The 27538-nt window shown below is 35.4% G+C and overlaps 2 protein-coding genes across 4 annotated transcripts; one reads left to right on the top strand and one right to left on the bottom strand.

The window, feature by feature from the left end:
* Nucleotides 1-15352, top strand: LOC103341924 (serine/threonine-protein kinase STY8-like). 3 transcript variants are annotated; one of them, XM_089053872.1, is made up of 16 exons: nt 1-448; nt 1325-1439; nt 1964-2094; nt 2230-2337; nt 3791-3863; nt 4612-4722; nt 5194-5244; nt 5319-5458; nt 5541-5648; nt 9552-9625; nt 11252-11427; nt 13044-13139; nt 13598-13678; nt 13777-13827; nt 14629-14769; nt 14859-15352. In XM_089053872.1, exons 1-16 carry the CDS (start codon nt 267-269, stop codon nt 14886-14888), a joined length of 1668 nt encoding a protein of 555 aa, XP_088909998.1. In that variant the 5' UTR covers nt 1-266; the 3' UTR covers nt 14889-15352. The 3 variants fall into 3 exon arrangements, with proteins under 3 accessions (XP_088909998.1, XP_088909997.1, XP_088909999.1); XM_089053871.1 differs by having other exon boundaries at nt 5-448; nt 14629-14981; XM_089053873.1 differs by lacking the exon at nt 13598-13678 and having other exon boundaries at nt 5-448; nt 14629-14981.
* An 8543-nt stretch (nt 15353-23895) lies between these two features.
* On the bottom strand, nt 23896-25987 carry LOC103341850 (uncharacterized). Its single transcript, XM_089055511.1, has 3 exons — nt 25660-25987; nt 24384-25586; nt 23896-24159 (listed from the first exon to the last, which is right to left on the bottom strand). The coding sequence occupies exons 1-2, from the start codon at nt 25985-25987 to the stop codon at nt 24412-24414; spliced, it is 1503 nt and encodes a 500-aa protein (XP_088911637.1). The 3' UTR covers nt 23896-24159; nt 24384-24411.
* Between the last annotated feature and the right edge of the window lie 1551 nt (nt 25988-27538).

Here is a 27538-nt window from a genome sequence, read left to right as displayed (position 1 = left end):
CAGCTGGGGACGGAGCGAGGACTATGGAGACGAGTGATCAGGTCTTTCTCATTTCATTTCTTCTCCTTCTAAACTAGTCTTCTCTCGCTCTAGAAAGTTCACTCTGCTACAGTACATTTGTATGACGAGATTGCCCTCCACTTTCTCAACAAATTCCGAGCCTATCCTCGTCTTCTTCTCAGATTCTACCAACAGTCAAAGATCCTCTGCTGATCAACTTCTTCTTCTCCATATTTTCATGGAACACCTGCTGACTTGAGATTCCTATGGATTTGACCGAGGGCGTCGGAGAGAGCTCGTCACCGCCTCGAAGCTTCGTCAGCTTCAGCAACTACGATGTGCGAAACGACGTGTACAACCGCTTGTTGGAGAGCGGTAAAGAAGACGCTTTGACTCAACCTGATTTTCGTGAGCAGTTGGACGCTCACTTCAATCGCTTGCCGGCTAGGTATTCCAATTCGATCGCTTTACTTTCCTGTATTGGAATTTGTTTTATTTCTTTATTTGGCTTTAACGAATTTCGGCTGTTGATTTTATTTCTGAAACTAGTGCTTTATTTTTAATTTTTCCAGTATGAATCTTCGTGAAGCTTAGATTAGAGTCTCAATGATGATTCAACTGTGATTGATCTCCTTGAGTTGTGGAAGATAATAATATGCATGCCGAGCAGTTTTGGGAAAGTTTTTAATGTTTGAAAATGTCCATTTGCTTATTTGTTCTATTCTTGGTACCGTACTGCATACGGCTTTACTTTTGAAGCTTTAAGTTTTGAGATGGAAATGTTTTTTATACGTTATTTTCTTCCCTATATATCTGCTGACTATATATCTGCTGACTATGTAACCAGTGGAGTAGCTTACATTTTACAAATTCTTTGTGTGTACGAGTGGAAATTAGTTCCACAGCCAATTTTTCTGATTCGTGTTTGAATGGAAAAGTACTATACTTCTTGGAAATTCTTTTTCGGGGAGGCACAAAGTTTTTGCTTAGGTTTGTCAAGAAATACTATCCAAGGCAAAGACAGGCAAACCTTTCCTGCCCCTATGTTATGTTGAAGCTTTGGTTAAAACATAAGTGGAAAGTATATTCACTAGAGTTTCAAAGAAGTTCTCCACTGGAGAACTTCATAAGAGCCATATGATAAATTCCTTTTTTTTTCTTTTTCATGTGAGGGGAGGGGGAGTGAACTTAGTTCATGTTTTATGTGCTTCCTAATTTATTCCCTGCACATACTCCATTGAAACAAACAGAGCCATAGGATATTGTTTTTATCTTTTTTATAAGGTTGATGAACCTATTTCTACGTTTTTTTTTTGCTACGCAGTTATGGGCTTGATGTTAACTTGGATAGAGTAGAAGATGTCTTGTTGCATCAAAAGCTTCTTGCATTGGCAAAAGACCCAGAGAAGCGGCCTGTTTATCATATCCGTTTCATGGAGGTATTGAATGAAATGACATTTAGCCAAATAAAAAAGAGAAGATTTCATATAGCCAAAGCATGATTTAAGTTTACTTAGCATTAAAACTATACCTCCTTTTAGTCTGATATGATTTTGCTTACTAGCTGTTGTTTTGGAAATATTATTGTTACTCTTGCTTCCATTGGGGTAAATCTGACGCTTCACCTGTTCCATATGAATTATTTTGAAAGAACATATTTCTTAATAGTGGGTTCAGGGAAAAGAATTGGAATGGTCATTTCCCTACACTGTTGACCAGGATCTGGATCTATTACAATGTATAGTAATATATGCATGTTGTTGCATGTATTGACCGTCACTTTCTGTAAAGAAGTTTTGAACTACACTTGGAAATAGGATTTCAAAGAATCCTGTAAGCATGAGAAACTTTGATGTTATTTCCAATGTCAAATTAGTTCTTTTTTTCTTCCGACCATTTTATTTATTATAAAGGTCCTCACACTTTTGTTAATTTCTATGGTTCTTTATGTACTTCTGGTCAGAATACTTCTACAAAAGCAGATGATGACGATGATGATGATGATAATGATGGCCAACAAGTTACTAGTATCATTTCAACCTCAAGGCCATCATGTGGTGAAGCTAATGAAGGAGCTGCTCAGTCACATGAAAGGTATTATACCTGTGTTGTACTCCGTCTGAAATGCTTTTCTTGCCATATTTATTGCTGTTAAGGGTTTCAGTGACTGCATTGGGTGATTGTGGGTTTCATTTCTTTATTTCTTATCTATTCCATTTCTGTGAGTAGAGCTAGGAATTGTGCAATTGACTCTAAGCTTGGGGACCTAAATTTGGATGTTAGAACGAATGCTACGGACATGGATGGAAGACATCTGACAGAGAGTTTTCCCCCAAGGTACTTAACAAAATATTGTTGGCATGTTTTTTGTTCAAGACTAAACACTTTTGTAATTCATCAAAGCAAGAATTTGTTTATCGTCAGATCAATGGTTTACCATTTGATACTTCAATTGTTGCAATATGTTGGTTTTGTGGTATTTATTTCTTTTGGTTTATTTATCTATTTTATATTTGTTGAGTTGCAATCACACTCTGGTATCTAACCAATAACAACTAAAATGAAAGGGGACAATGGAAACATATTAGATATGTAAAGCAACAACTGGTCATAAATGGTCCTGGTCCCGAATTCTTTTCAGAAACTTTTTGTAGTAAATCTTTATTTGAAAGGTTGGTCGGTTGGCGTGGATGCATCATTAGTATAACAAAATGGGGAGTGGAAGCATCATTTTTTTTTTTGTATAGAACATTGGAGTTGGTTGAGTTATGGAGTAGATTGTTATGTTCTGTGAAGGCAGTTCTGGTTTTGCTTCGTTTGACTTCTCATATTTTCAGTATAGGAGTTATTTAGAGTGAGCAATAGTAGAATGTTAAAGTTTGTGAAGAAGAATTTTGCCTTATTAGGGGCTTCAGTTTCAAAGTTTGGACTCAATTTCAGTAGCCTTCTTTTCAGAGATTGGAAGACTTAAGACTTTCTTTCATACTTCTTTGACATGTAGTAGTGTTTATGAATATTTTATTGTTAGCATAGGGTGGATTACCCATCATCCTTTAATTATTTTGTACTGTTCCATTTCTGAGAGATTTTTATTTCTTATCAAACAAAAATTAGATAAAATGTTTATTGAGAACTAAAGAAATATATTTTGTACGTGTTATTTTGAATTAATTATGTTAAGTAATAAGTATGTATAGTTTGTCTGTCTTGCTTTCAAGGAAACCATGCATGTCCATAGATGGTATACACAGGTAGAAGAATATCTGTCAATTATGTACATAAACACATATGCATGCATAGGTAAAAACATATATGTATGAAATATTAGGCTAAAGGTCTTCTTTTCCAACTTAGCAACATATACCTATATTAAAGTTTTTTTTTCAAGGTACAGAATCCGATAATGCTTTATCAAGCTCTTTGACACCAACTTTGTAATTTTGTTGCTCAATGAACATAATCTCTTTTTTATTATTTATTAAGACTGAGCTTTGGCTCTATATTGAGAGATTGCATTTGCAGTTATGGGCTTCTCTTTCTCCCGCCTTTAGGATTGGAATTTTATTAGATTGGGGAGCTGCTGCAGAATAGTTTTTAGAGTTGTCTTACAATGTCAGAGGTGTAATTTGGACTTCTGTTTTATGGGAATTAAATCATTTTTCTCTTAGACCTCTTGTTCACCGAGTCTTCTATTGTGTTCTTGACTTGATAAAACTTCATTTCTCTTAAAAAAAAATTGCAGTTCTCATATATGCAGAAATTATATTGACAATTGGGATGTATAATGCAGGCAAGATATACCACATGTTCCCATTCATGAAGTCATATTTTCAACCATTGACAAGCCTAAGCTTCTTAGCCAGGTATGAACAAGAAACTTAATTTATTTGTTTGTCATTTGGTAGCTTCATTACATGCAATACATTGTCTCCACTTTAGCAGTCTCTTGGTATTCACTAATTTCAATGTAAGTGTTTTTAATACCTAATGCTTGTAACTTAAATCACTGTCAAATTTATTTACTTTTTTTAATGGACACCTCATCTAACTTGTCCTTTATAAAGCTATGTCAAAGAATTTCTGTTTATGTAGATGCATACAAGTTTTTACCTAGTTTTCAAAATTTTTTGGTAATCCTCATGCTTATGATCTTTTGAGTATACAGTTACTAGGGGTTCTGTCTTGGAAAATTTTCAACGGATTTATTACTCCTCCAGAGAAAATATGATGTTGTCATGTGAACGTCTTTTCCATAGTACCTCACTGCAGAGCCCTTGGATTTGAAGATAATTTGAAAACCCTTTGCATTGGAAATGTTCTTTATCATGATTAATTCGTGTCATGATGTTTTACATGGTTACTTTCTATCAATATAAATTTGCAGCCTTCAAATTTTTGAAAAACTGGCAACTGAATTTAAGGGTTGCGTTATTATTTATAAAAAGAGGAGTAATACTTCTTTTTTGAGGGCATAATTCAGCACCTTTGATTCTACTCTATATATATATATATATATATATATATATCGTCTATGTTGTTAAAGCCAGAGAACTGCAAAAGTGGAACCATACTAAGGACAACATCTTTCTAACAGATGTCATTTTCCTCTAGCTTTCTGCTTTGCTTTCTGATTTAGGACTTAACATCCGTGAAGCACATGTTTTTTCAACGACCGATGGCTACTCCTTAGATGTTTTTGTGGTGGATGGATGGCCTGTTGAGGTACTTTTTTGCAATATAATGTGTTTATCATCATTCGCTGTCTGGGTTGCATGTTAGTTCTTTTTATGTATTACTATTGAGAAATGTCCAATATGTTGGTTGGCCTTTGTTTTTTTTTGGGAAAGAAGGGGTTGGGGGGGAGCCCCAGACTGTATGTCTTTACCCATTACACTTTTGTTCATTCTGTGTGGTTTTTGTTGTGATGCCATTATTATTTTCTATAATCTAAGCTGTGATGCCATTATTATTTTCTATAATCTAAGCTGTTGCTGTGTTTTCTTCTTCTGTATGCATCCCAATATTTGTGTTATAAGTATTGAGTTTTATCAAACAGGTTAAGTAAAAAAAAACTGCAGTTTATCCAAGGAAAATGCTTTCGTAATATATTAAGGGGCATTGTGATTATATTTCTTTTATGACAGGGATCTGTGCTGAGTCCAAATGTTGCTGACTTTGCAATGTTGTGGTCAGGATACAGATGGTCTACATGAAGCTATGGAAAAGGCGGTTGCTAGAAGTGAGGTAAATTGTGTCACATTGTAATAGTAATAGAAGGCTAGTAGACAGTAATATGTAACTGTTGCTTGATAATTTAGGGGTCATGGTCAAGATCTTCACATTCTCATTCGGCTGTGGAGAAAGCATTAGCGGCACAAGAAAAACCTGGAAACTGGGAAATAGACAGAAGACTATTAAAGATAGGCGACAGAATTGCATCTGGGTCATGTGGAGATTTGTAAGTTAGGTTTTATTGTTTTCACCTTTATTCTTTTATGGGCCTCTTCACTGCTGAACCCTCTATTTCTGTCTATCCTAAGGTACCGTGGAATTTATCTTGGTCAAGATGTTGCGGTTAAGATACTGAGGTCAGAGCATTTGAATGATGCTCTAGAGGATGAGTTTGCTCAAGAAGTGGCAATTCTGAGGTGAACCACTTTCTAGTTTTGATTGTTATTTTAATATTGGTTTCTGTTAGGGAATTCACATGAAATCACTCTTTACCTGATCTGTTGGGGTCTCCTCTCCACTAGTAAATTTTTAAACATTTTCCCATTATTTCCTACAATTCTCCTGGTGAATTTAGCTTATGGTGGAAAGGATATAACAATTCTAAAATTTTCTGTCCTAATTCTGGTAAAAAGTTGGTACAAGTGCAATATGGATAGGAAGGGATTTTGGAAGGTTATAGTTTATTTGTTCTTCCCAATCGCTAAGGACATTAAGGTCCTGGAAGTAGGTTTTTGCAGGGTTTGGCTGCCTTTTCAAGCTTAAAGAAATCATGTTTTTTGTGGTCTCTATTTTTTAGCCTATGTATCTAATTGTGACTCATGATATTACCCAGCATGAAATTTGGCATGACATGTTCACAGCTGTCAACTCATTGTTGGTAGAAGTTACTCTGGTTTAAGATAGACTTCCATGCATGCTTTCGTTTACTATGATTTATTTTCCTTTACTTGAACTTGGGTGCTCACTGCTTAGTACAAATTATTTTTGAAGGCCGTGAGTTTGTTAATTGCAAAAGGAAATTACACGTTACGCAGAAGAGAAAGTCAAATCACAATAAAAGACAAAAATTATCTAGCACTAATTCTAGTAGCCTAATGGAAGATTTCAAATTTTATCAGTTTTTTGGTCATATTTTGCATGCTGCTCTATATTGTGGACAAGAACAATTCCTATATTGTCTAGGTATCTTCCCCTTTCTGCCTCCTTGTAAACAACTCCACATTTTAACCGACTTTAGAGTTTGCAAATAAATTCCTTGCTTGAAGATAATATTTCTCTTACATCATGAATAATCTGAATATATTAAAATCCACATGGTTTTCACTGTGCATATCATTTGTTTCACCTTGATCTCTAATAAGTCATGCATCTACATGGATCTTCCGAGTACAAGTTTCTTATGCTACAGTATATGAGGATCTAAACAATTCATTGGGGGCAGCACAGGAGCTCTCTCACTAATATCTGTGGGTCAAAACCATGTCAATCTCTTTGCGCTTTTACTCTTTTAATTTCAACTATATCTCATGGTCTATTGTAGCCACATAAAGTATGGAGTTCTGAAATTGTTTCCCGTAAAAGCAGAATTATTTCCTTTGCAGTCCTTTATTTTCAATTATAAAAGCCCGTAAGTGTTTTTTTTTTTTTTGGTTGTTTCTAGTTTGTCATAGTCTGTTATTCTATTTTAGGTTGTCCCATTCTCCTGGTCCACAGTGAGTTTATTGGGCAACTGCTGTTGGATTAAATCCAACGGTAGACAGCAGTCTAAATAATAAACTCAGTTTAAAGTTTTTAATTTCAATTTTTTTTTTTTTAGAAGTAATTTTTAAAGCAATTTTTCAAAAAGAAAACTGAAAGGACTTTAGCATCAGTACGCCTCCCAAATTGGTAGAATTTTTTTCTCCTTCAATTCTCTTATCCAAGTTGGTATCTTACTTCCCTCTTCTTCAAGCTTAACAATTCTTCTCCATTTTGAACCCTTCGAAAATTTCACATTTCTCTGTTCTGTATTTTGGCGTCCTAATCAATTTTTGCATTTAAACTTTTCCATTCTTGATCACACTTGGGAGAGAGGTCTCTCCATTTGAATTCCCCCATCTGGTTTTGCACCATTGCTAGAAGAAAAGGAAATTTTCACACCAGATGCACATGTGCTGCTCTGTGAAAACTGGGCGAATAGTAAAGAACATTGTTAGAGAAACCTTGTTAAAGAAAACAATGGGCTTATAGGCGAATACTGGTTTAACCTGTTGGATTTATTGGATTTTTTCTGCCTTATTTCCAGCATGAAAATCAACAAATCTAAGTGTTCTCTTGTGGGGTTTGGGCATAGCCCTTCTTTCATCAATAGTCTAGCTAGTGGTTGGGGGTGTGCTGTGGGGGACTGGCCTATGATGTACTTGGGTCTCCCTCTCGGTGGTAATCCTAGATCTATTGGTTTTTGGGATCCGGTGCTCGAGAAGGTTCAAAGGAGACTTCAAAAGTGGAAAAGAGCGTTTCTCTCTAGAGGGGGAAGGTTAACGTTGATTCAAGCTGTGTTGAGTAGCATTCCTTAATATGTCGTTGTTTAAAATGCCGGTCAGTGTTATTAATAAATTGGAGAAGCTTATGAGATCCTTTCTTTGGGAAGGAGTGGAGGAAGGAAAGAGGGACCATTTGGTTAAATGGGAGAGGGTGGCCAATTCTAAGGAGGAAGGTGGGCTTGGTGTGGGTTCTTTGAGGGAAAAGAACGAAGCTTTGCGAGCTAAATGGTTATGGCGCCTTCCTAGGGAACCTAATTCCCTATGGGCTAGGGTGGTTAAAAGTAAGTATGGGTCAGCTTCTAATGGGTGGGATGCTATTCCCGCCACTTCGGTTACTTCTCTCAACCCTTGGAAGGATATTTCGGCAGGTTATCAATCCTTTTTACAGTGCTGCAGATTTGAGGTGGGAAATGGGAATAGGGTTAGGTTTTGGGAGGATAGTTGGGTGAAGGAGGGGTTGTTGAAGGACTCTTTTCCGCGCTTGTTTGCGTTGTCTTCAAAGCAGTCATTAAGCATTGACCGTTTTGTTGATTCTCACATTTTTCCTCATAATTGGGACTTTGGGTTTAGGAGAAATCTGAATGATAGGGAGACTGCCGAGGTGATTAAATTGCTGGAAGTTCTGGAAGGTTTCAGATTGTGTGTTTCTAAAAGGGATAGGAGATGGTGGGATCTTGAGGTGTCGGGTTTTTTCACCTGCAAGTCCTTTCAATCCTTTTTACGCAACAAGGGGAGTGTTGTGACCTTTCTTCCTTTCTCTAGTGTGTAGAAGGCCAAGTCCCCCCCTAAGGTCAAAGTATTTGTTTGGTTGGTGGCGCTTAGGAAAGTTAGCACTTCGGATCTTGTCCAAAGGAAAAGACCTTTCATGTATTTGTCTCCTCAGTGGTGTGTGTTATGTAAGCTTGGTGAGGAGAGTGTGGACCACCTTTTCTTACATTGCCCCTTTTCCTCAAGTCTTTTGGGGCTTTTGTGGAGGGAGGTTGGGACCGTTTGGGTGATTCCGAAAGGGTGCGCTGATTTCCTTTGTTCTGATTTTGAGGTGTGGGGTTCGGGGAAGCGCGCCTCAACCTTGTGGGGCTGTCTGGTTCACTCTGTTTTCTGGAACATTTGGATGGAGCGTAATAGGAGAATTTTTGAAGACTACAAGGGAGTGGGAGTGAGTGATTTGTGGGATAGAGTTAAGTACTGGGCAGCTTTGTGGGCTTCTGTTACTGAAGATTTTAAAGATTATTCTGTTTCTACTATTTTGAGGGATATGGCAGCAGTGGTTATGTGAGGGTTGGGGGGTGTGTTGTTTCAGTGGTTTTTTGGCTTTGTTCCTCCCTGTTAGTTTGGGAGAGGTTGGTGTTGTTTGTTTCTTTTTGTGTTGGTGTTGTTCTTGGTTGTGGTTGCCTTATCCACCTCCGTGTTCTTTTGCTTTATAAATTTCGTTTCTTCTCAAAAAAAAAAAAAAGAGTCTGGAATTTGGAGGGGATGAATTGGAATTTAGAAAAAAACGCGTGATTGCGTGAGAAAAGTGCAAGTTTCCTTTTTCAAGATTGCTTTAAAGATTTTTTTACTGAAAAAAATAAGATTAAAAAAATAATAAATTGAGTTTATTGTTTAGACTGTTGGTCCATGGATTTAATCCAACTGCAGTTGCCCAAGAAACTCCCTGGTCCCCATGGACCAGGAGAATGGGACTGTAAGTTCGCATGCTTATTGCTATGAAGTCATTTCAAAATAAAATGCCAAGATACTGTATACTCATTCTTAAATGCTGATATATCTATATATATATTCGTTTTGTGATTGCAGAAAGGTCCATCATAGGAATGTTGTGTGCTTTATCGGGGCATGTACGAAGTCTCCACATTTGTGCATAGTGACAGGTATGCAATTTTCTAATTGGTTTTCTTCCGCATTTACTATAAATTTAAGTTAGCTTCTTTCATGGTTTATTCATTCTGTATCAAAATCTTACACATGGAGATGTTCTCACAAGCAGTGTAACTAAGATAAGCAGAATAGGCATCAGGTGTACTTTCTTTTTTGTTCATTTTTTAAGTGAAACCTAGTATATTCCATTAGTGAAACCTAGTATTTGTGTAATTTACATGATTATAAAGCGAGAAAGTTTCATGAGTATTTCCACTAATATAAGCGGAGCCAACCATAAATTTCATTTTTAACTTTTCAGAAATCTTATTGTAACCGAGCTAAAATTTCTTCTTTAAGTATGCAGCATTCAAGGAGACTTTTTCTTGTGTGTTCTGTATTCTACTTCCTCTAAACTGTTTGGATGCCTTTTGGAGCTCCTAAATAAGTGTAATTACAATATAGCCTTTGCATCTTGTTGTAACTTGTATGTTATGGAGCTTCATGGGGAATTAGGAATAGAAGGATATTTGGGAGAGCAAGGGATGAGGAGGTGGATCATTCGTGGGATGGAGTTCGTTTTTGGGTTTTCCTTTGGCATTGGTATCTTCAGATTTTAGGGATGGCTCTTTTCAGGGTATCTTTTATGATTGGAATCGGCTTATTTTTCGTTTTCATCTTGTTTGCTTTCATGCAATATTTTGATGTTTAGATCTGTAGATGAGTATAATTAGTCCAGTGGACCACTTGTCCCCTGTATTGTACTGTTCTTTTTCTATTAATGAAAGTATGTTTCTATTAAAAAATAAATTAAATATAGTAATTTCATGGGGACTGAGCTCTAATGTGAGAAGCTCTTTCATGATGTTCAGGCAACAAAAACCATGCATTTCACTTGTTTGTTTTATGTCCATAAATAATTTGTGTTAGTGCTAAAAGATTATGTTGTGAATACAGCTTTGGTTGTTCGTTTGTCTCTTTTTTAATTTTTTGTATATTCATATAGTCAAAGCAGCCATTTCAGTGAGAATGTAAACAGGATCCGGAGGCCATTTCATTGAGGATAAACTAATAAGTTATAAATCTAAGGAGGTTGGATCACCAAACTAACCTATGGCTGTGGCTGTGGCTGATTTTGGGTCTCCATCTTCTTTTTGAGAAAGTTGGTCCAGTTATCAGTGTTAATAGTAGTCATTCCTTACCAGATTAAGTTAAAATGCCACCATGAGCTGGGGTAGATTCCCACCTGCAGTAGTCTATTTGGTTTAGGACATTTGTAGCTTCGTTTTCCATGGTTGTGTGAAGCAATTCTTTCCTTGAGTTGATCCAGTTATCATGTTGAACTTAGTCATTGATTTCCCGATGAAGTTAAAATGGTTCTGTGGCTTGGGGAATGTTAGTTATATGAAAATCATCTACATTATACCCAGGCGCTCTAAACTCATATTTCTTATGCATATATTATACATTTGTTTTTGGAGTTGTCTTATGTTTCCAGACTACATGTACTAAGTAGTTAATTGACTCTACTTCTAACTACTGGAAGTTGTTTCTTTCCATTTTCCATCCTGTTGGTTCTTTTTCTTCCTTTCTTATGATAAAAATTATGAAAATTCATTTGTTACTGGTTTTACTTGCAGAGTATATGCCCGGTGGAAGTCTCTATGATTATTTGCACAAGAATCATAATGTCTTGAAGCTTTCAGAACTGTTAAAGTTTGCAATTGATGTCTGCAAAGGAATGGAGTATTTGCATCATAAAAACATAATTCATAGGGATCTGAAGACAGCAAATCTGCTAATGGACACTAACAACGTAAGAACTAAAGGTTATTGTTTTGCTTGTTTTGCAGCTTCACTTATGAATAAATGCACAATGGTTAAGGTTTTGCTGATATGTAAATAGTTCAAATTTTCTAGGTTTTGGGCGAAATGACAGCATATTAACTTGTAAATCAGAACTAGTGTTTTGAAGAATTGGTTTTCCCATGTATGAATTCTTAGCAATGTTATAATGCTCCGAGAAAGAGCAATTAATTTACTGAATCATGTATGTCATAGCCCTTGGCTTTTCTTGAATTATAGGAGAGGTTGTTATCCCACTCAGGTACTAAAGTCACGTTTCTCATACTCGAGGGCTTTGAATCAGTCATGTGGTCCTTTGAATTAGGAAGGTTTTACAAATGTAAAACTTCCTAGGCTTTTGGAGGGTAGCGTGTTTGTTAGTGTGCTGTATTACTTCATTATCCCTATCTGGTCCTGTCAATTTTTGGTCTTCTGACTTCCATCTCCTCATCCTTAAAAGAAGAAAAAAAAAATCTAGGGCTTTGAATTATTAAGGGGCTAAGAAGTCATTGTATTTTCTTCTTTTTCATTTTTGCATTTCAGCTTTTAATGTTTAAGAAGAATAGTTTCTTTCTTTACTAATGTATGTTATCCATTTTGAAATTGAAATGGGAGGTTATTACCATACATTTTTCATTTTCTTGAGATGGATCTCACATTTTATATGATTTATGACTCGTCCCATAAAATTTATGTCAAATAGCTCTTTAGTAAAGAACTTTTGAGAATTTCGTGGATCTCTAACAGTTCCCTTCAACCTCATTCAAGATAAGATTTGGTTCAATTTCTCCATATCCCGTGGGGAAAAATAATTTTACCTGTTTAATATATTATCTTAGAGAAGTTATTACAAGTCTCTTTTTTGGTCTGAAGTAAATACAAGTTTTATCTTGACTATTGGTGGTAAATTAGTCTTCCAATATTAAAGTGTGGTATTCATGACTACTATATTTCTTTAATTTGTTTGTGTGCTATGTTTATGCTTAATTAGCCGACAGGGAAACAATAAAGTTCAAGAGATTTATATGTCATTTTTTAATAATGGCTATAGCATTCTCAGGGGATGTATTGCAGCTCTAGTTGATATAACTTGTGGTTATGGACCGACTGGAGTAACCTAACCATTTCTTTATATGGGGTAATAGTTTGATTGGGTTGAGGATTTTGGAATAAACCCCTCTGCATGCATTGTGCTTTGAGGTGTGAAGTTTGATTGCATGAAGGAGGAGTTTAAACGTTCTTCAATCAGGAGCTGGATTTGATGTCTTTAAATTTAAATTAATGGTTAAACTGATACCTTCAAGATTTCATGAATGATGAAGTAATTAGATAATGGGCTTCAAGATGTCTAGTAGTGTAATTATACTTTCAACAAGTATCTTAATATTTTTAATAACTAAAACTAAAGTTCAATGTTAAACGTCAACATGTTTTTGTTTATGATAATGGGTAAACTGTTTTCTGGTTAGATTTCTTTGTATAAGTGTTCGACTCTCTGCTCTCGTATCTTGGCAATTTTCTCATTCGGTTCAGGAAATGTTCTTGATCCTTTTACCGTTGAAAAATCATTTTCTTATTTGCCTTTAGGTTGTAAAGGTGGCAGATTTTGGTGTTGCTCGGTTCCAAAATCAAGAGGGAGTAATGACAGCAGAGACTGGAACCTACAGATGGATGGCACCAGAGGTTTGTTTGATTATTCTGGTTCATTTTCCCTTCATTTTTCCTTTTTCAAGCTTTTAATCCATAGGAGATCAGTGATTGTATGTAAATTCTTGAGAGTGTCTTCTTGAAAATTAATGTCAAATCTTAAATCGTTGGACTTGGTTGAAAAAAAAAATATCCTTTCCCATCGTTTTTTTCATGGACTTTTATTTTTAAATTGATCTGGTGATGTGATCTATGAATAATTAGTTCATCATTAAGAAATGCCAGCAACCAGCCATATCATAACCCCGTTGTTTGAGAAGCAGGTTATGGTTTATTGAATTTCCATTTTCCTTCTTGAGATGTTGACATTCTGGTCTTGTTTTCTCAGCACACTTTACTGTTAGTGCTTCATTATCTTTAGATAATGCACCAAGTTCCACAACATTAATTACATTCTCATTTCAACATGTCATTGCTTTCTTGCATTTTGCAAGGTTATCAATCATCAACCATATGATCAGAAAGCAGATGTGTTCAGTTTTGCAATTGTACTTTGGGAGCTAGTAACAGCCAAAGTATGCTCTAATGTTACAAAAAGCTCAACTTATATATATATATCGTGTGTGAGGATGTGGAAGTTATTTTTAAATTGTGTATGATCTTGCTATTGCAGGTTCCATATGATACCATGACTCCGTTGCAAGCTGCCTTGGGAGTTAGACAGGTTTACATTTATTCATGTATAGATATGTTTTCTTTGTGCGTGTGCATGCACACACATAATTTGCGACAGCACGGTTGTTGAACTTTGGCATTGTCTCAGTGTCAAATATCTGATTATGAACTATATGAGGGTTTAATTGAATATGTTGTCTGTAGAAACACTTGACATGGTTGTCGTTGCCTCTTCATTTTCCCCCTAACCATCCTAAATGTTGATTTGTTTGTCCATAATGCATTTCACTTTCTTTTCCAATTGCTCATGAATGTTCAATTCGATTTCATTCCCTTCCCTCTTTTGGAAATTAAGGATCACAATTTAGGATGGTGACCTTATAGAGATATGCCCACATCTTACTTTCTGCTTAGGAAATCCTTTTAATCCTAACAGTTCATGCAACGTGATTCTAAATCTCTCTCTAGTATTTGTCCTGTTGACAGCCATGTCTGCATATTGCAGATTTTGGCAATTCTACATGATACGAAAGTTTTGACTTGATGATGTGTCTACTATCATGATTTCTAAACCCTAGGGTTTGAATTTCCTCTTATTCAAACTAAAGAAATGTAAGAAAAGGATCAGAACCAGAGAGTATCAAATTTCTGTAGTATCAGATGCAACTTTTGTTGCTTATTTAAAATAGGCACAAGTATCTATTTTAAAAAAAAAAAAAAAAAAAAGGCATAAGTAATGCCCTTGATAGTCAGTCAAACAATAAATACCAACTGGTTTAAGCTTTTGGCTCAACATAATAGTTTATATGAATTGGTGCCTAAAAGTTTTGCTTGACATTCTATTTCCCAGGGACTGAGACCGGATCTTCCCAGTACTGGACACCCAAAGCTGTTGGAATTAATGCAGAAATGTTGGGATGCAGATCCTTCCAATCGGCCTTCCTTCTCTGATATAATAGCTGAACTTGAATATCTCCTCCAAGAAGTTCAGGTAGGACGATCCCTCTCCTCGCTTTTTTCAGGTCTCATTGCCCCTCGTTCTCTTGGCCCCACAGTGAACTAAGATACATGAAATCTCAGGAAATTTCGGAAGCTACCAATGGCGCTTGAGACGCCGGGTTTTAAGATGTGTGCATCTCAGGAAATTTCTGAAATTATCAAAACTTCTCTTTTTGCAACATTCCAACCGGCTTTTTTTGGGCGTTTGGGATTTGGATGAGGCTTTGTTTTCTCTGTTTGTTTTTCACATAAATATAGAGGCTATATTATTGTACAATCGAGGGAAAGAGAAAATCAGAGAGACTGCGAAACACAATGTCGATAGTGCATGAAGGTCTGTATTGCCTGTTGTAAAACTCGTCAGTAAGCAAACACCCAGTTGAACGTCGATGTAAAGTATTCTCTTTTTGAGTAATGGGGATGTATAAACTTTAGTAGACGTGCATCTAAGTAAGTAGAAAGACGGAGAAAAATACGAGTTTGAAGAGGAGTGGATTGTATTGCAGTGCAGCTGTTTCAACTAGTGCACAATCTATTCTCGTGTATATTCCAGTTACAGTTTTCAGTTTGGTCAATTTCATTTTGCCCTTATTTGCTTCTTCCCTAGTCTAGATTTCCCATCATCTTTCTTGCTTGCGAGTTGTAACTGATTTATGTTCTCTTATTTCTAAGAATATGCAAGTTAGCTGATTGATTAATGAATTTGATATTTATATTTTAGGAATTTAACGGTTGGTGCTCGTAACATTTTGGCTCTCACTCCCTTTCTTATTTCCTCCTACTTTCTTTTGGGTCAGAAATTAACAAGAAGGTGCTTCGTTTAATGAACGAAATCAAACAAATCTTTTTGTATAAGGAATGCAAGGGAAAATAAGCATAGGTTGAATACTACTACTTAAAATCGAAAGTTTATAACCATTTTTAGCTTTTAGCTTTTATAGTTAAAGACAGTCTTACCCTTTGACGGTCAACTTAATTTAACTTGGTGTGCGAGTGCATGTAATAAACGAACCGTGTGAAGTTTGAGAGCAATAATGTTAAAGATACCAAAGTTTATATTCTGCATGCAGCTTACCTTAAATAAGAAACCTACTACAAACGTTAAAGTTTATAAGGGGTTTAGAGCTCAAGTGATTAGGAGTATTTGTCTATGCACCAAAGATCCTATGTTGGAGTCCCCTCAACCCACTATCGCTTGTATAAAGAAAACAATTTTAAACTTTACATTAACTTCAAGGCTTATTATAACAAAATGCCCCTAAGGTTTACGAAACTATCAGATTGCATTCTTAATTTTTTTTTGTCACTCATGGTCCTCAAGGTTAGTATGTGCGATCACAAATAGTTCTTGACGTTATGTTCCATCAAAAACTCCGTTATTGTATATATATATATATATATATATCACAAAATATCCCTGAGGTTCATGCACCTATCACAAATGGTCCATACAAAATTTTTTAATTTAAATTCATAAAATTTTGGTTTTCTTTTTAAAATTTTATGAATTTTAAATTATTTAAAAATATATATTATATTTTAAATATATGTGACACTATATTATTGTAGATGTGGGCTCCATATATATGCCACATCAACAAACTAATGGAGTTTTTAAAAAATAATTTAAAATTCATAAAATTTTAAAACGAAAAAACTAAAGGTTTAGAGTTCATAAATGGTTTTCAAGATTAAAATCCTTCTATAAATGGTTTTTTCATTTATAAATAATTTAAAAAAGAAAACCAAAATTTTATGAATTTTAAATTAAAAAATTAAAAAATTTCATAGGGACCATTTGTGATAGGTGTGTGAACCTTAGGGATGTTTTGTGATATATATATATATATATATATGCCATGTCAGACACTAACGGAGTTTTTGAACCTGGCATTGACCATTTGTGATCGCACATACTAACCTTGAGGACCATAAGTGACAAAAAAATATTAAGATTCAATCTGATAGTTTCGTAAACCTTAAGGGCATTTTGTGATAATAAGCCTAACTTTAATAATGTAATAATTTTCACTCTCATTTCACACTCCTCTTGTTTTTGTCTCTTGATTCTCCTTTAATTTATTCACTCCTAAGGCTAGAAAAAGAGGAATGAGTGAATGGGGAGAAAAGGGAAGTGTGAAATCCCTTTTTTAATATACAAGCGATATTTAAGATGAGGGAATCGAATCAAACCGAAAACTTCGGTGCAGAGATAAATACTCTTAACCATTTAAGCTATAAGCCCATTGCAAAATCCTTCCCTTTTAATATTATGGGATATGATCAATCTAAACATGCCTGCAATCAAGTTTCTGATTAAAGGTTATCATGACCTATTCAATCTAAGTTGGGGCAATGGGAACTTGAATGAAAGCCCGCTCAAGTTGGTTATAACAAATATCGTAAGTCATCATGCATCTCGTCTCATACTCCAAAATTCCAAATTAAATAGTTATACAATTTTTTCTCACATTCCAATCCAAACTTTTGACCAGGCGTCATTGAGTTTGTTTATCTTCTTTATATTAGTGGTAAACGTTTTTACTCGGCTTCAGATTCCATTCAATCATATAAACCTTTGACTTTGTGGATGAGTTAATAAACACCCAGTTGTAAGTTGGGAAACAAATATTTTCTTCATCTTCCCGATGAGTAACAAACACGTACGTATGGAAATGGATTAGTTGGCTTTGTTTACTTCACCCTCCTACCTAGATTTCCGATTTCATGTTGTTTTTTCCCATGTTGTCCGGTAATCACCTACTTTGTAGTTTGTACCTTGTACTTTATTGGTATCAAATTCGTCGGCCAACATGTTCTGATTGTCAAAACCATTGACTTACAGATTAATTAACCTGAAATTTTTAACATTAAAAAAACAAAAACAAAATGGAATTTGGCCTTCCATTTCCAATTTCCATGTGAGTCTTGGAGTGATCGTCGGACACGCAAGAACATTTCCATGGTTGGCTCAGCTGCCGACAAATCCATTTACAGCTAAACCCAACCCAAAAAATAATGGGTGAAAACGAAGTACGACAAATTAAAATGATGAACAAAGTGCATGTACAACGTTTACTTTTGTTTGTTTACTCTGTTGTTGCTTGCATGATATATTATAGTAATAAATTATCCTGTGACCTGTCCCTTCTTTAGGGTAAATTTTGATTCTCTCGCCGCCTTAAAAGGAAAAATTGTTTTCATTTTTTACTATTAATTTGTCCAATAGAAAACTAAAGTAGTCGATGTGACAGTCTTTCATTCCTACCTTCTTAACACAATGCCCTAACCTAGTTTTATTTAGACGTGTGTAGACTTTAGGACCTAAACAAAGATTATCTTTAGATTGTGACTCGAGTGAATTTTTTTATTTATTTAGAGAAAGCGATAATATTTTATTGATAAAATAGGAGAAGCAACTAGTTAGTATAAAAATCTTGTCATGTCGTTAGAGATTAAACGAATTTCTCTACGTATACAAGCTCAGTCGTTAGTCTAAACTAAATACTTTACGACTAAACAAGTTAGATATGTGCCCCTTTATCACAATTTATTTATCCCTAGAGGGGAAAGTAAAGTGTCAGAATTTTCAAGAAGAGGTTGATCTTGACCTTAATTGTATCGTTACCAATAGTCAATCCAGCCCCACTACAATTATTTCATATCAACGATCAGTAATTGTCAAGAACAAAAAATACAATCCTTTCACGTGTTTCCCGCAAAATCTACTACCATCAGCTTTGAGATTGGCAAAAAAATATACGCAGTTGATTGAATCTGGCTGGAATGTTGGTAATGATACAATTTTGCTCCGAATATAAAAAATAAAAAAATAAAAATAAAAATTGTTCTTCATTTTAATTTCTATGCAAACTCAATCGTATTGTTACCAACATTCCAGCTAGATTCAGTTCAACTTTCATATATTTGTACAAAGAGTGCTGTTAAACGAACTATAATTAACTCTTTGCATGAAATTGTTATTTAAGATCGACAAAATGATGCGTAAATAAGCTACTAGTCACCCCACTGGTGCTTATCCAAACATATCGATCCTCTTCACCGTTAACTTTTGCTTTGCTTCACCTAGTGTACTCGATTAATTTTAAGGTTTGTTTAGCAGCATTTTTGTACAAATTATACTTAATCTCATAAATCTTGACACATTATAGTACCCATGGTCTCCTCTTAGAGATGGATGCACATGCGTTCAATGATGTAACGAGAGACGACATTAATTACATACAACAACCTTGCTGTAGAAGATCGAATCAAGATCAGAAGCTACCTAATCCACATGCACATTAATTAAGATTATATTGATTAGATTATCTTATAAGGAAATGGTTTAAGTTAATTAATTACAACTTGATGCTGAAAACGACAGTTACAATGGAAACTCCAATTCCTTTTCGTTAAGGGAAATTGGTCAGATGAGATGTTGTGACTGGCAAGTTTTAACTTCTAGTCTGTGTAGGAACTTGACCATGCATATGCATGTACATCATGTATTGTTGGCATGAGTTGGATGTGTTTTTTTTGTTGCTTTGTAATTGACTTTTTTCAGTGTAATTATTAGGTTTTCGTTTTTTTTCTTGTAGCATACCGCGCAAGTCATGTAATGTAACCTTCAATATTTGTCTTCACAAGCCAACGAGATCTAACCTAATGAAAAAGGACATTAACTTGCAAACCAGTAGTCTCAAATTCAAAAAAGAATAGACATATATTGGACATAATGACGACCTGCATGCACGCTTGATTGTGAATATGAACAATTTTCAACTAGTATGATTATGTTACGTAAACGTAATTTACACATATGTTCTGCTGAGAATCAAGTATCAATCAATACATCTACAGTTTGGTGTTTATGTACATATTCAAAGTAGTGTATCCAATAAAAGGACTAAAATCAAAACACAATTTGACACTGCGGCGGATTTAATTGAAAACATATCATATCTGATGATGAAAAAATCTAACTACTCAAAAAAGAACGGCCATCATATTTGACAATATAAAAGCTTATTAAATCGTCTACATTAATTCCCACAAATTATAATTTATTGGTTAAAGGAAAAGGCAGAAGAATCAACTTTTAGGTATATACATGGACCACTACAAATGATCGACGGTCTTCTTTTTCCCTTCAAAAGTTTTAACACCAGATGATGAGATGATATTTGCTACTATAGTTTCTTTTTAGGTGAAGGGAAAAGGGAGTATTCCAACTTTTTGCTTCTCTCTCTCTCCATCGATTTATCTTGATTCTTCGATACGCATTTTTTTTATGTCCTTTTTCCAGAAGCTTGCTTGCTGTTGCAAGCTGGGAAGAATTGGTCACGTCTCTGTTCTTCTTATACATTTTACTGCAAGTGGGACTGTGTGGGAAAAAAGACAGTCTCCAGTTTACTTTGGAATCTTTAAAATGCAATGTAAAAAGAACATCTGACAACGGACGAGACAATAACCACAAGAATCCAATGCAACGAAAACGAGTTCTCTATGGAAAATTCCAAAATCAATATACATTTGATATTTTTATAGAGAGAGTATTTTTCTCATCAGGTTAACTCGAGCTGTACTATCACTATTTTTTTTAATACTTGACACGTGTTTATGAGTATAATGATTCTACAAATACAAAACAAAGAGTTAACAAAAGTGCTGCATTTTGATGAGCCATAATTACATTGGATAACAGCCTAAATTAATACGTCAATTCATGACTTACCAAAACAAAAGGGAAACATTGCATTCGTGAATTAGCGATCAGTAGAAATTTATTGTACCAAAATTTTTGGAATGAGGCCGAAAACCATTTAATATAGTTACAGACTCTGATTCTGAGAATCTGACATATACAGAAATTGCCCATTTCCACAGACAAGAGAAGATGGATAATTGTAACGTACAACTCACGTGTAGGGCTTGTAAAGTTAAAAATTATGTCTCTTCCAGCATAAACAAGAACAATGTAAAAAACAACTAACCACTTTCGATTTTAGGTCTAGGTTTTTTGAGAAAAAAATATTTATGATTGCATTCATAATTCAATCAAAAAAGTCATTAGTCACAAGGGGCCAATACAAATTAGTTATAAAAAGGTCATTACAATATAGCGGAGCGGTCTAACATCACAATTAAGACAATTTGAGTACGCATCCACTAATGATCACGCATGATTGAAGAAATTCTAGCATAAACATCCTAACTAAACTTGTAAACTTAGAATAATCAAAAAGAGATAAAGCTTGAAAAAACCAAATCATAACAATACAAATAAAACTCTCACAAAGGAGAAATGAAAGGTTCGAGATATAGGTTTAAAACTTAGGATTTATTTGAGACTGTTTGTTACATCATTTTACATATCAAATCGAAAATAAAGCTAATGTTATCCACATATAAAATATATGTAGGGTAGTGCCCCTATTATCTTCCTACCAATCTCAAAAGACTTTAAACATCATTAAATTGATAAGGTCCCCACAATTTGATTAAGAATCTGGACTTACATTTGTTGTACTTTACTTTATGAGATTATGTCCCCATTCAATGCTTAATCGATACCAAACATTTTGTATCATAGCATTTAAAATAACCAAAAAGAAATTAGGAAGGAAAAAAAAGAAGAAAATTATTGAACTAATAACTTCACCTTCTACAATATTTTCTAGTGCAGGTGGAGTCTAATATTTATATAAAATAAAGAACCCATTTTCGGTCACGATGACTGGCCAAATGAGGCAAATCCCCTCTGCTCAAAGTTTTATCAGTTTGAACGACAGCCATTGAAACAACTTATTTTCTGAAATCTCTCACCTCACTGTCTTAAGGATTTTTTTATATATTTGATTTTACCAAACCTTCAAAAGAAAATTGACAACCAAACTAATATATTTATTTATTAGTTTGCACGACTACTATCGTATCATATGCCAAATCGATCTCTGTTTGCATGACTACTATCATATCATATGCCAATTTCTTACCAATCTCCACTATATTCACGACCGCCTTAAATTTGTATCTAATATTGAAGGCTATCCACGTATATGTATATGGATATCAATCCCTTTCAATTGATGGATTATTCAAATAATTTTCTTTGACGGACACCATTTAGGGTAGTTTATGAATTTTTTTTTAACGATCCAAAATATTTATTTTTCACATCTTCATTTAGAGCTTATCCTTAAAACAACAAAAATAAAATAAAAATCGTCCAAATTGAAAATTATTAAGGCTTCTAATTTAGATCAACAAAGTCAATAAACACGATGCTTTAAGAAAGTACATAAATTTCAATAATTTAATTGAGTGATCAAATGATATGGGATTAAAGTGATTTTTTATATACAAATAATCTTTGAATGAGTATCTACAAAATAGATAGTTTGGACTAGTGAAATACAATGCAGGGTGTCCTTCAAATATTTGAGGAATCTTTCAACAAAAAATCTCTGTATATATTATATATACGCAAACATACACACCAGACTTTCTCTGATTTAAAGAACATGAATAACGTTATTGTGAAGTCACATCACCACTCACTCCACCATGCAAAGTTAATGGAATTGTAAGCAACTTCATTTCAAATTCAAGTACATTTCAAACACACCGCCATGGTGACCCCATTACTTAAAAGGACAAGATTTACTGAATTACTGAATCAAACATTTCGTACCAATCCCAAATCCTAAAATCTCTAAGAAATATAAGTAGAATAGGAAAAGAGAAAAACTTTGAAAATTTCCTTAAAAACTTATTAAAATGTTGCTTTAACCTAATATCGACCTTATTTGGAAAGAAAAAAAATGCTATTATTATTAGAGAGAAGCAGTGAGTGTGAATATATGTAACCCGTAGCATAGGAAGAAGTAATTGGAAAACAAACATTGTTTTTTTGGAAAGATATTCTTACTTTGTGTAAATTACAATTGGGAGTTTCACTAAAACACCAAAAAGAAATTATAAAACTCAACACCCAAAACATTTTATAAACACACCCAAAACCCATCATTACACACACTCAAAACTCATTTATAAACACACCCAAAAAATATACAATTGTTGATTTTAGAGTTGATTTTGGGTGTGTTTATTGTTTAAATAATGTTTGTTTTTATAAATACATGTCTAGAATTGGGTTTATTTATAAATTTGTAATTACAATTTGACATATTTACAGATATTTCTGTTTTTGTGTTTTCGATTACAGATATTTCCGTTTTTGTGTTTTTGATGAATTATTTTCTAAGAGAAGAAAGCAATTTCTCATTGAAAAGCTCCTACTTAATTACAACCCAAAACTATAGATAACTGTGCACCAGCTTGCGGTGCAGAGAATAACATAAGGGTATGATTTAAAAGTGTAGCGTTCTGAACTTGAGCTATGCCATGAGAAGAAGACAAACTGAGCCTTGTCAGGGCACAGTTGCTCTGCATTCCACCATTATTTGCAGGCTTTATTTGAAAAAAAAATTAAAATTTACTCACTTAGAGAAGAAAACATTTCTGAATCTTGACAATTGTACAACTGTTTCTATTTTTTCAAGAACGTACTTCGTGTATTTTATTCTGGCAAGGTAATTAACAAATTTTTCTTGTGTCTAGAATGAACCGAAGATGTTTAGCCCTCCCCTGTTCGAGATGGCCTAAACCCTCCAAATCCGGAAAAAAGTTGTTTTTTCTCTTCTTAATTTTAGGCTTTCATTTCCATTCTACTGTTGGGAACTTAAAAATTGTGATCCATCAGATCGATTGTCGAATTGCTTTGTTGTCCAATAATAATTGCTACATCCGACAGAAACTTGATGTTGCCAGTTGAGCGTAACAGAGGATGCATATGCAGATACAATTTTTTACATACATGTAGGGCAATAATAATCATGTACAATCTTTTAATTGGAGGAAGCAGAATATATGCATGATAAGGATGTCCAGGTTGATTCTTTTTGTGACACGTTTTTAATTTAACATTTTCAATTGCATGGAGGGGCCTGCACTTTTTATCTGTCTAAATATTTTATAATTATTTATTTTACACAAAGGACGAGATTTAATCACCAGGAAAAGAAGAAAGAAATCTGAGAAATTATAAGGAAAATTTGGGAAACGTATTTATTTTATTATTATGATGATCTCCTCTCCATTAGGAAGAAGGTTGAAATAAACGACAATACACATGGCATCTCTTTTGAGAAATATATAAAATAAAACAAGTGCACTACAACTGTCTAATAAAAATACAACATCTGCATAAATAAAAACGTTACATCAACTGCGGAGACTCGATCTTCTTCTTTTTTGTAGGTTAAGGCGCTTCGGCTTCGACAGCCCCTTGTTTATTTTGACCTGGTCTTCACCTTACCTGCAATATGGACATAGTATTGTTAGGTCTCTGTCATTTGTCAATTTGTTACTAAATATATCAATTCATCCTAATCAGTAATGGCATTAACTTGGTTCCGATTCGCAGTGTAATTAACAATGTAAGTACTTGTTTGTTCAAATACACAGATTCTCTGATAAGATAGTTACAGGCTGACAAGGTAATGTTAACTCAAGTAATAAAAACAAGAATGGAGAACTTACCAGCTGGATGCAGTCTAGCTCTCATTATCTAGTAGTGGTGAGGAGGTGGGGGTGATGAGTAGATGTAAGGGTGTGGTGGTGCGGTGTGAACTGGAGGAGTTGGTGGCTTGTATGGTTTCTTAGGTGGTAGGGGTGGTGAGTAAACTGGTGGCTTGTACACTGGTGTGGGTGGTGGGGGAGACTTGTAGTGGTAAGGCTTCTTGGGTGGTGATGGTGGTGGTGGAGACTTGTAGTGGTAAGGATGCTTGGGTGGTGAGTAGACTGGAGGAGTAGGAGAAGGTGGTGGTGGTGGAGACTTGTAATGGTAAGGTTTCTTGGGTGGTGATGGTGGTGGGGGAGACTTGTAGTGGTATGGGTGCTTAGGTGGTGAAGGTGATGGTGGTGGTGGAGACTTGTAGTGGTAGGGGTGCTTAGGTGGTGATGGTGAGGGTGGTGGGGGAGACTTGTAGTGGTAGGGATGCTTAGGTGGTGATGGTGAGGGTGGTGGAGGAGACTTGTAGTGGTAGGGGTGCTTAGGTGGTGATGGTGATGGTGGTGGGGGAGACTTGTAGTGGTAAGGGTGCTTAGGTGGTGAAGGTGAGGGTGGTGGTGGAGATTTGTAGTGGTAGGGATGCTTAGGTGGTGATGGTGAGGGTGGTGGAGGAGACTTGTAGTGGTAGGGATGCTTAGGTGGTGATGGTGAGGGTGGTGGAGGAGACTTGTAGTGGTATGGGTGCTTAGGTGGTGAAGGTGATGGTGGTGGGGGAGACTTGTAGTGGTAAGGATGCTTAGGGGGTGGTGGAGATTTGTAGTGGTAAGGATGCTTAGGTGGTGAGGGTGAGGGTGGTGGGGGAGACTTGTAGTGGTAAGGTTTCTTTGGTGGTGGTGGTGAATGCACTGGGTGGTACGGCTTCTTGTGTGGAGGAGGAGGAGGAGGAGATGAGTAGTGGTAAGGTTTCTTTGGTGGTGGTGGGGGAGATTTGTAGTGGTAAGGCTTCTTTGGTGGTGGTGGGGGAGATTTGTAGTGGTAAGGCTTCTTGGGTGGTGGTGGTGGGGATTTGTAGTAGTAAGGCGCCTTTGGTGGAGGAGGTGAGTGTACTGGAGGAGGAGGAGGTGGTGGGGATTTGTAGTGGTAGGGATGCTTAGGTGGTGAGTACACTGGAGGAGGAGGAGACTTGTAATGGTAGGGATGCTTAGGTGGTGAGTAGTGCACTGGAGGAGGAGGTGACTTGAGGAGGAGGTGGTGGCTTGTAATGGTAGGGATGCTTAGGTGGTGAGTAGTGCACTGGAGGAGGAGGTGACTTGTAATGGTAGGGATGCTTAGGTGGTGAGTAGTGCACTGGAGGAGGAGGAGATTTGTAATGGTAGGGATGCTTAGGTGGTGAGTAGTGCACTGGAGGAGGAGGTGACTTGTAATGGTAGGGATGCTTAGGTGGTGAGTAGTGCACCGGAGGAGTAGGAGAAGGAGGAGGTGGTGACTTGTAATGGTAGGGAGGAGAAGCTGGTGGTGGAGGAGATGAGTAAGGGTAGTTTGCTGAGGTTTCTGATGGCAAACTGAGAGAAACTATAGCCACTAGGAGAGTGACCACAAGAGAAGTCACTGATGAAGATCCCATTTTCCCCATCTTTTTTGTTAAGAAGGGGTTTTTGGTTTTCTGCCTCTTAAGCTAAGCCTCCCTCCCTTTATATAGCTTTGGTCTTTACCCTTAACTCTGGGGTAATCATGCCAAGTTTCACTTGCCAATGATCAAATTCTCTTAGTAAAAAACAAGATTAATGTTAAAATAACACTAATGGGCCACCTTATGTTTGAACAGCTTATCAATTACAATATTTGACCAATGAAGCAGCCTTGACTGGATTTTGTTTAAGCCCCCCTTTTAAAAAAAATAAAATTATATCTTGCTTGATGGAATAGAAGCTTCAAGGTAATTAAACACTAAAACAAGAGAGGAATATGTTAAGACTTCAGAAGGATGAATCTGTGACCTACTACTACGAAACAACATTGATATTATCTTCAATTTAATTACATGTATTGTTCGTGTGAAATTTTATAAAAATGTTATTAGTAATGAAATCACTCATATTCTTCGACAGAATCAATCTGTTATTATCTAAGGTTGTGACCTTTTTTACTTGAAGGCAATTTAATGCAATAAGAGTACGTGGGGCAGAACATCAAGCTTTATTCAATAAAAGTATAATATCTAAACCACAAGTCTTCCCTTGTTTGTGTAATATTTCTCATGATACGTAGACAAGTTTGAAAAATGTGTGTGGTGGCCTAACTTTCTATGATTTTTGCTCTACACACAGGGAGGGACCAGGCGGCGGCAACTCTCTCTCTCTCTCAAATGATCCAAAGCTTTAGTACGTAGGCTGTCACATTCGCACAGCTTTAATTAATTTTCTGGAATTTCTCTGACTCTGGAGGTTTAAGATAAGCCCATTTGCCTTAATCATGCATGTTAAGGACTAATTAATCATTTACAGATACGAACTAGTTGTTCCAAACAATTACCGATGACTAATAAAGAACGATAAAATGCTTAATTAAGTATGTTTAGTTAGGCATTAAATCGCATTATTCTGACCACCGCTAGAATGAGAAAATACTTCCAAGTTCCAACTCGACAATGGAATAATCAATCCCACTTCATTTCAATTAACATGGTGAGCTGTTGAGATAATATTAATTATATTTTTTGGTAGCAATTATTTTCCGAACAGTACCAGCAGAGAAGGATGGCTTCCATCAACTCTAGATCTGCACCCTTTTGACACTTTCACGTCCCCATACAAATCCACAATCATTCATTTCAATTATGATGTAAAACAAATTAAGATTTCAGAGGCACCGATTTGTGGCCCACTGCTACTAACGTCGATACTGTCTCAATTCAACTACTTACATAATTTAATAAGTATGACGTTTTATACAAAAGACATCGATGCTATTAATAATTGAATTATTTATTATATATTGTATTTTATTTTGTTAAATTTCTCATATGTGACTTTATATTTTTTTTAAACATGCAATCATAACGATACAAATTAATCATTTTTTCTCTTTTTACTTTATTTTCTTTTTTATGTTTTAGATAATAGTACACCAAACTTTTTCTTTTTGTGGGGATTGTGTGGTACTGTTGCCCTAAAGTTAATGTGGA

Source organism: Prunus mume, linkage group LG6 (genome assembly GCF_029339155.1).
Source record: "Prunus mume cultivar Tortuosa linkage group LG6, ASM2933915v1, whole genome shotgun sequence".
Classification (NCBI taxonomy): Eukaryota; Viridiplantae; Streptophyta; class Magnoliopsida; order Rosales; family Rosaceae; genus Prunus; species Prunus mume.
This window is presented reverse-complemented; position numbering and strand designations above follow the sequence as displayed.

Excerpts from the sequence above, each read along its gene's own strand:
- LOC103341924 (XM_089053871.1), top strand. The coding sequence starts at position 267 with ATGGATTTGACCGAGGGCGTCGGAGAGAGCTCGTCACCGCCTCGAAGC. Across the intron at positions 5,459-5,540 it reads TCTGGGTCATGTGGAGATTT|GTACCGTGGAATTTATCTTG; the intron begins GTAAGTTAGGTT and ends GTCTATCCTAAG. Across the intron at positions 13,140-13,597 it reads ACAGATGGATGGCACCAGAG|GTTATCAATCATCAACCATA; the intron begins GTTTGTTTGATT and ends GCATTTTGCAAG.
- LOC103341850 (XM_089055511.1), bottom strand. The coding sequence starts at position 25,987 with ATGGGGAAAATGGGATCTTCATCAGTGACTTCTCTTGTGGTCACTCTC. Across the intron at positions 25,587-25,659 it reads TCCCTACCATTACAAGTCAC|CTCCTCCTCCAGTGCACTAC; the intron begins CTCCTCCTCCAG and ends TCCTCAAGTCAC.